The following is a 9535-nucleotide window of genomic DNA, read 5'->3' on the forward strand; positions in this document are numbered from 1 at the left end:
ACTTATTTAAGAGACCTACTATACTAGAGAATAATAAATACTTTTATACTACGTACTATACAGTATAAATCAATTTCAAGTTGTGAGATTGGACTGTTGTTGGTGCTGTTTTAATCCTGTGAAACATGCCTGATACAAAGATCCATGCCAAGTGTTTCTGAACAGCAGATCACTTTGATAACAGGGCCAAAGTCCCTCTCTTCTTAAATCTCAAAATGATTCAGTAAGAAAAGAGTTATATAATGGTAACGGGTAAGGTGGTCCTAGAACACTTATCTGGAAATAATGATGATTTCATAGAGCTTGACTGCCTGGTTGCAATAACTAAAATTATTTACCTCAGCTTGGAATTCCAAGAATCTACTACATTTCTTTTTTTTTTTTTTAATTTTTTTTTAACGTTTATTTATTTTTGAGACAGAGACAGAGCATGAACGGGGGAGGGGCAGAGAGAGAGGGAGACACAGAATCGGAAGCAGGCTCCAGGCTCAGAGCCATCAGCCCAGAGCCCGACGCGGGGCTCGAACTCACGGACCGCGAGATCGTGACCTGAGTTGAAGTCGGACGCTTAACCGACTGAGCCACCCAGGCGCCCCGAATCTACTACATTTCTAATAACTTCAGAGAATAAGTTGTTAAGTCCAATTTCGGACAAAAGAAATATTATTGTGTATGTAATCCCCTTACTAAAAGAACTACACTGTTATAGTTAATCTTAATAAAAAATAGTTTCCTCCTATCTTAACACAGTATATAAACATGTATAAAAACACATGCCATAAGCATTTGTGCCTATACAAGTCAAATTAGATTATCATGAACTCCAAAGGACAAGTTCTGTTCACAAGATCTAATCACAAGAGTCTGATATTTATTACCTGAAATAAAGTAGCTTGGCCTGAAAAAATTTTTTAAATATGTACAGGCATGCTTTTTATTGCAAAAGAATTTGATCTCTACCACTAATTAGGATTAGGAAAAAAGGGAAATGTAAATACAGATCTTCCTCAATTTACAGACAAATCCACTGTAAGTTGCAAATATTTAAGTAGCCACCTGGGTGGCTCGGTTGGTTAAGCATCTGACTTTGGCTCACATCATGATCTCACGGTTTGTGGGTTCAAGCTCCATGTGGGGCTCTGTGATGACAGCTCAGAGCCTGGAGCCTGCTTCAGATTCTGTGTTTCCCTCTCTCTCCGCCCCTCCCCTGCTCATGCTCTGTCTCTCTCTCTCAAAAATAACTTTAAAAAAACATAAAAAAAGAAAAAATGCGTTTAACACACCTAAACTACTGAACAAGAGATTATCCTCACCTACTTTAAACATGCTCAGAATGTTTAAAGGCATTTTATAGGCATTATATAGGCATTATAGGCATTATAATGTTTATAGGCATTAGCCTATAGTTCGGCAAAATCATCTAACACAAAGTCTGATTTATAATAAAGTGTTGAATAGCTCATGTAATTTATTGAATACTATACTTAGAGTGAAAAATGGAATAGTTGCATGGGCACAGAATGGTTATAAGCTTATTGGCTGTTTAACCTGGTGATCATGTTCAGTATTACCAGAGTATCATACCGCATATCACTAGCCCAGGAAAAGATAAATATTCAAAATTTGAAGTATAGTTTCTATTGAATGTATATCACTTTCACACCATTGTAAAGTCTGAAAATCGTAGGTCTAACCATTTTAAGTTGAACCATGGTTAGTTGGGGCCAAACTTATGGGGTATACCAGAGAAAGTTGTAAGCCAGATATCCCAACATCAATTAATGATTCCTAGCTGTTTTGTAAGAACAATTTATAAAGAGGGCATTTTCTGATCAAACCAATAGCTGTGCATTTCACCAGATAGAATTATCTGTTTCAAATGATAGCTTTAAAAATATATATATAATTAGGTACACAATAGCAATTAATAATCAAATGAAGCAAAGTACTTAACCATAAAGAAGACAACCTTTATAAAACAAACCTACCTTTAGAACACTTTGCAGAAGAGTTCATTTCCCTACTAACACTATAATAACAATCTAAAAAATGGGAAGGGATTATCTATTTCTCTCCTCATGCATATGGAGATTTATTTGCCATTTAATTTTTTAATGTATACACAGTAAAATTCATTTACTGTGATGTACAGTTCTTTGGGTTTTGACAAATGCATAGGTGTATCTACCGCCACAATGGAGAACAGTTCCATCACCTCCCAAAATTCTCTCATGATGCCTCTTTGTAGTCAGCCTCTGTCCCAACCCCAACCCTTGGCAACCATAATCTGTTCTCCACAGTTTTGCTTTTTCTTGAATGTCATATAAATGAAATCACACAGTACGTAGACTTATGGGTGGTAGTTTCCTTCAATCAGCAAAATGTATTTTACTGACTGATTCATTCATTCATGCATTCATTCATTTATTTAAAGTACCCTCCATGCCCAGTGTGGCTTGGAGGCTACTTCAATATGCCCAATGAGCTCGAACTCACTACCCTGAGATCACAAGTCAAATGCTTTACGACTGAACCAGCCAGGTGCCCAAAATGTATGTATTTTTTTAACAACTTCCTGCATAGGTTTTGCTAGAAGCTTTTCTTCATGTAAAGAAAGGGCCATACCAACTTTCCCCTCATAGGTTAAAAGTGACATGTGATGTTTTAAATCACATAATATAGTTGTATTTCAGAGTTGTGGCCTTCAGTCTATCTAAACCTATGTTACAACATTCCCATTTTATACTTTTATAATCTAAATTGGAGAATGTAGGCTCTTGAAGGGGGAAAAAAACTAGTTTTGATTTTATGTGGGTCTTGACTCTTACCATGATTTCCTTTGATATCAAGCCACTTGGTTTTTTCCAAGACCCTTGTCTTCTTCAGAATACCATGGTAAGTTTGCCATTCTACCTCATGCTGCCTGGATCCAAACTGTTCCTTTGTTTTGGCATCAGTGAGATCTCCTGTAGATTTATATAAGACTTGAATCACAATGTAAAATAAGCCCCAGGGGGTTAAAAATTGTTTTTAAGTGCACACTAAAGGAACAAAGACACTTAAAGTACTCAACATGTATAAACATAAGAACTTATGAGTCCATCTATGTCCACAGCAAGCCATTTAAAATAAGATTTTCTCAGCAAGGACTTTGTTTCTTCTGGGTTAGCAAGTGCCTGTTTAACCTCCTGTGATATTAGAAATGGGTTCTGAAAAAAAATTATCTTTAAAGAGAGCAATACAAAATGCATCATGAAACTCTGATAAAAATGAAAACTATAAGAAATTCCAACACTCTGGGCAGAAGCCTGATATCTATGACAACCATATTTCCACACCGCAAATCAGGGTATGTAATCTGACCAAGTGTTATTTTCACAGCAAGAAGCAATCTGGAAGATGTGGTTTGGACAATGAAACACCAACATTTCTAGAAAACTAAGTGTACAGTTGAAATTGAGGTTTTCCATAAAATGAGGACTGATACTCTATCATGTCAGCAGAGGTGTTTCAGTAAGGTGGGTGGGATATGAATCCCCCAGTAGACAAGACAGATGCTTTTTTAGCTTGTCCTCCAACACATTTTGGGAGCAGTTAGTCCGGAGAACCCAAGCCACAGAAGTACCAAGAGATGAAGAAAAGTGTCCTGAGTCACTTTAAGCCTCAAACAATTGACAACATAAGGTTGACTAACGTTGTAAAACAAACAAACAAACTGTAAATGTTAGTTAAAAAAAAAAAAAGATAACTTCTGATTTGTGGTTAAAGGACTTTCCCTAATCCTCTCTCAAATCCAGAACTACAACGACGACGACAAACAGGTACAGATATAAGATATAGTAAACGGCATACTAACGGGTATCACGAGCCTTGCTTCTGCTTTGAGGGAACCTTGCTACTGCAAAGTTACTTGGATCTTGACTCAGTTACCCACGGCAAAGGTAACTGCAATGTCCCATCTCCTCTACAGAAGGACTCACTGGGGGCTGGGGCTATAGTGTTCCCAATGTCCCCGAAGTGAAAAGCTGCAGCCCAGGCTAGCATTCTACCATTCTGATCACAGAACAACACGACCACACGGCAACCCTCCCTACCTGTTGCCAGGACGAGAGCTGGTTGAATGATGCCAATAGTTTCTGAACAGAACTTCTCTAAGTCTACAGCTCTGCCTGGATCGCGAAACCTGCTCAGGTGAATGTCGGATATCTGCCGAAAGCAGGTATTAAACAGAGATACCTGAGTCAGGAAGAGGAAGCACAGACAGTAGGCGACCCGGCAGCTCTCTAAAGGCGGACGGAAAAGGCAAGGATGCAATGCAATAACGAACCCTCCCAAGGAAGGACAGAGTCCCCAGCCAGAAGTTTGGGGCCGCGGCAGTGACGCCCCCGCGGAAACTGCCCGCGTCTCACCCCGTCGGGCAGGCTCTGCACCCACCCCTCGCCGTGCTCCCGCTGCGTCACCTGCAGACCCCAGAAGATGTTGCTGGCTCCGGGGCCCGGAGCGGGGTGCGGGCTCCGGGGGGCGCGGGGCTGGGGCAGCGGTGAGGGCTGACCAGCCAGGCCATAGTGCTCCAAGAGCACTGCCGCCAGTGCCGCTGCCGCCAGCCCCGTGACCACCTTCATGGCCAGCATTGCGGCCATTCCGCCAGCTCCTGCGCTGCCCTCCCGGTCCCGCGTTCCCCTGGTGCGGCGCCCCCGCGAGCTGCTCTGGCCGCACTTCCGGACTCTATGGTCGCGCGGGGCCTAAGGCTCAGCTTGTCTGCCGCGGCTGCACCTGCGCCTCGCAGCGCAAATGCAGCTCGCCAGCCGCCCGCGTCTCGGGGCAGGGTTTGCAAACCGAATGCGGGGGAAGAAAAGGAAACTGAGACCTCCAGCACCAATCAGGGTTGCCGAGGAGTGGCAGGGAAAGGTCCCTGGTCCGGGAGGCGGAAACTAGAGTCCGGGCTCCGCCTTAGTCAATCATTCCTGACCCCAGTGGGTCAGTTTCCTTACCTGTAAAACGGAGTTAATAATGCCTCCCGTGCGTACTTCACAGGTTTGTGAGAATCAAAGTATGTATGAGGACGCCTTTTAAATTACTGTACAAATGTGACAGATGGCTTTCTTTCGGCCCTTACGATTATTAACAACGTGCTTCCATAGGTTTTCAATACATGTAATAAGTATGTTTTGTGATGTTATTTTTACCTAAATCTGATTTCATATGCACTTCGCTATATCATATCCCGTTAGAGTGTTATACCTCTCATTTGATAAATTGTAAGTACTCCCTATGGGCAGGCACAGGAGATGAATTAGATTTGGGTCCTGCCCTTGATTTATCTAACCATTCTGTTATTGTTGAACTTTTGGATTGTTATGTTAGGAATGTTCTGAACAAACATTTTTGAATAAACATATCGCTGTTCTGAATAAACATTTTTATACAAATAGCATCTTTTTTAACCCCTCTTTGAGTTATTTTTTGGGGGATATGTTGCCAATATTGGAGTTATGCCAATTTCAATTTATTACATACTTTCCTGTGTACCTTTGGAAAGCAAGACATTGTTATAAGCAGAAAATATAAAGAAACGTAAATGGCTAAAAAACCATGGTTCTTTATCTTAGAAACTTATGTAGGAGACAAAAATACACAAATAAGTTTAATATAAGACCAATATGCCATTTGGCACAAGAGACAACCAGATATAAAAAGCTAGAGAAGGTTAAAACCAGTACAGATCACATCTTTGGAATCAGGAGGAGTTTAATTAAGGAAGTGGTATATAGAGGATGGATAGTATTTGAGTGGCAGAGATTGGGATGAGGAGAAGCACTTTCCACCAGGACCTAACATGAACCAAAGCATTAAGGTGAGAAATTGCATTAAGGTGAGAAAATGCAGGACAGCTTGAGGAGACAGTGAGTACTTCAGTCTGGGCTTGGGTATGCATAGAGGAATGGTAGTAATTGGACCAGACCTTTAGTTTGAGCCACATTTTAGAAGGCCTGTATAAATGTTAAGAGTGAAGATAGATCTGACAACAGCTTAGGGAACCGACTGGATAGAGGAGAGCTATGGCAGACAATCCTGTTAGAAGAATATTGGAATAATCTAGTGCTATGATCTGAATGTGTCCTCACAAAGTTTTTATGTTGAAATCTTAATACTCAATGTGATGGTATTTAGAGATAGGATCTGCCCTTGTGAACAGAATTAGTGCCCTTATAAAAGAGACTCTAGAGAGATCCCTCCCCCCTTCCACCATGTGAGGAGACAGTGAGAAGTCAGCAATCTACAACGTGGAAGAGAGCTTTATCAGAATCCAACCATGCTGGCACCTGATCTTAGACATCTAGCCTCCAGAACTGTGAGAAATAAACTTCTGTTTGCAACCCACCATTCTGTGATATTTTGTTTCGGCAGCCCAAATAGACCAAGATTGCAGGTACTGCGTAATTATAAAGTCCTGAAGAAGGAAGATGGGAGGGTGACATTGAGATTAGAAAGGAAGCCTGGATGGCTCAGTCAGTTAAGCGTCAGCCTTCTCAGCCTTTGGCTCAGGTCATGATTTCATGGTTCATTAGGTAGAGGCCCGCATTAGACTTTGGGCTGACAGCTTAGAGCCTGGAGCCTGCTTCAGATTGTGTGTCTCCCTCTCTCTCGGCTCCTGTCAAACTTTCCCTCTGTCTCTCTCAAAAATAAATAAACATTTTAAAAGAAGGATCAGATGTAAAATAATTGCAAAGACAGAAGCTACAGAATTTGACAGGTGATTGGATATTTGAGGAGAGAAAAAGAGATAGTTAAAACTTAGTGCCCAAAATTTGGAACCCAAGTGACAAAAGAACTAGGGCTATGGTGTATATATGGACAGCACTGTCCATATGAATAAAGTTTTAGTTTTGTCTAATACTGCACTAGAAAAAAAAATCTGTATGGATATCTTTAAACCAAATTTGGAGGATATGGTTGAGATGATCTGATTTAAAACAAAGGCAATGTGGCATATAATATGGATTTGAAGAGACCTTGGAGGAACCTTAAAAATATGAGAATCAGGGGTGCCTGGGTGGCTCAGCAGGTTAAGCGTCTGACTTCGGCTCAGGTCATGATATCACAGTTTGTGAGTTCAAGCCCCGCGTCAGCTCTGTGCTGATAGCTCAGAGCCTGGAGCCAGCTTCAGATTCTGTGTGTGTGTCTCTCTCTCTGCCCCTCCCCTGCTGATGCTCTCTCTCTCTCTCTCTCAAAATAAATAAACATTAATTTTTTTTAATATATGAGAATCATTTTCTAGAAATAGAATACAACAAGAAGCTATGTGATAGATGATAGGAACAGACCTGCTGTTAAGACATTTTGGACTGAGAAACTTGGTTTGAAGTCACAAAGGTCAGCGGTCTGGATTGCAGACACTGAATTGTCACCAAGCTGCTTCACTCACAGTGTTCAAAGTGAGTAGAAACAGGAATTATTAATTTAATGATGGTTAATGATTGTCCAAGGAAATACTGGTTTGACAGCTAATCACTACACATCATCATAAAAGGTGATTCTCAGTTCCTGTCAGTCAAAGGAGAAAGGTAGACTTCTTGTTATCTCATAAACAGAGCAAGTAGCATTTCACCATGAAAGCAAACTTTCCTAGAACTAAAGTCAAGGGGGAATGTATCACTTGGGCATTTCACAAACAATGTATATTGTCATCAATAGTCATAAATTGAACTATGTGATTCTCATAAACATAAGTTGTTGAAATTACCTTCAGATCACTACCCAAACTGAAACTCATTTCAGTACCCATTAAATATTAACTCTTCATCCTCCCTCCCCCACCCCTTAATATAATGTTTTGATACATGTTATAGCATGTGTCAGAATTTCCTTCCTTTTTAAAGCTGAATAATATTTCACTGTATGAAAATACCACATTTTCTTTATTCATTCATCTGTCGATGGTCATGTTGATTATTTCCATCTTTTGGCTATTGTGGACGCTGCTCCTATAATCATTAGCAGGTACCAGACAGTTTTTCAGCTTTTTAGGGAACACTACATTCACTCTTTAGAAAAACGAATTTGAGGATAATTTTATCTAGGTAGTTAAGGCTCTGCATAAGGAACCTGAAACTCCTGCAAAAGTAAGAAATCACAGATCAAGGAAATTCTCACACATGCTACAACATGGATGAGCCTTGAGAACATTATGCCAGTAAAATAAGCCAGTCACAAAGGACACATACTGTATGATTCCACCTACGTAAGGTACTGAGAGTAGTCAAATTCACAGACACAGAAAGTAGGATGGTGGCTGCCAAGGGCTGGAAAGAGGGGGAAATGAGGAGTTAAAGTTTAATAGGTACAGATTTTCAGTTTTGCAAGATGAAAATGTTCTGGAGATGGATGGTGGTGATGGTTGCATAACAACATGAATGCACTTAATGCCACCACACAGCTAAAATATACACAATGTGCATTTAAAAATGACTAAAATCGGGGCGCCTGGGTGGCGCAGTCGGTTAAGCGTCCGACTTCAGCCAGGTCACGATCTCGCGGTCCGTGAGTTCGAGCCCCGCGTCAGGCTCTGGGCTGATGGCTCGGAGCCTGGAGCCTGTTTCCGATTCTGTGTCTCCCTCTCTCTCTGCCCCTCCCCCGTTCATGCTCTGTCTCTCTCTGTCCCAAAAATAAATTAAAAACATTAAAAAAAAAAAAATTTAAAAATGACTAAATTGGTAAACTTTATGTTACATGTCTTTTACCACAATTTAAAAAATATAAATAAATACTAAGTTAAAAAATAAATGTGGGAAGCTTGATCTTAGGTTACTATTAAAATGATCACCACTTATAAGTCATTTTATGGTTGGGTAAAAGAAACAATGACCCTACAGCCACTTTGGAATGAGGCAATCACAGCAGGTTCGGATGACCTTAAATCTATGCTTCACATGTGTTTAAATGTATAACATGGATGGAGAAACAATCATAAGATTGTCAGCTTTCAGATTCCTGGGATACAAGTGCTACTCTGCCATCCCTGCAATGAGGTATGAATCCATAAGCCTTAAAAAAAAAATGCTCAGGGTATGGGTGGCTCAGTTGGTTAAGTGTCTCACTTTTGATTTTAGCTCAGGTTTTTTTTTTTTTTAAGTTTATTGATTTCATGTAGTGATATTTAGAGATGGGCTAATTAGAGATGTCTCTCTATTTAGAAAGACAGAGAACACGAGTGGGGGAGGGGCAGAGAGAGAGAATCCCAAGCAGTCTCTGCACCATCAGCACAGAGCCAGACTTGGGGCTTAAACCCATGAAACTAAGAGACCATGACCTGGGCTGAAATCGAGTTAGACACTTAACCAACTGAACCACACAGGTGCTCCAAGTTTATGTATTTTAAATGTATTATAAAATATTCTTCCTTTGACCTTTTTTCAACCATCTAAAAATGTTAAAAGTATTCTTAGCTTGAAGGCTGTATAAAAATAGACAGCAGGTGGATTTGGGGCCATATTCTGCTAACTCCTAGTACAGCTATTCTTTGCTTGCACAACTC

At 40.5% G+C, this 9535-nt stretch overlaps 1 protein-coding gene across 3 annotated transcripts in view; it reads right to left on the minus strand.

Moving 5' to 3' along the window:
- TMEM62 (transmembrane protein 62) overlaps positions 1-4876 on the minus strand; it is a 33988-nt gene extending 29112 nt beyond the window's left edge. Inside the window, exons 1-3 of one of the 3 annotated variants that reach the window (XM_058738001.1) lie at positions 4461-4876; positions 4095-4206; positions 2829-2966 (exon numbers count right to left, since the gene is read on the minus strand). In XM_058738001.1, coding sequence (XP_058593984.1) covers positions 2829-2966; positions 4095-4206; positions 4461-4640 — 430 coding nt within the window. In that variant the 5' untranslated portion in view covers positions 4641-4876. Of the gene's footprint in view, positions 1-2828; positions 2967-4094; positions 4207-4460 lie in introns of those variants that run through there. The other 2 variants (XM_058738006.1, XM_058738004.1) reach the window with 2 other exon arrangements.
- Positions 4877-9535: the final 4659 nt, after the last annotated feature.

The sequence above is a fragment of the Neofelis nebulosa genome, chromosome 7, assembly GCF_028018385.1.
Source record: "Neofelis nebulosa isolate mNeoNeb1 chromosome 7, mNeoNeb1.pri, whole genome shotgun sequence".
NCBI classification, from domain to species: Eukaryota; Metazoa; Chordata; class Mammalia; order Carnivora; family Felidae; genus Neofelis; species Neofelis nebulosa.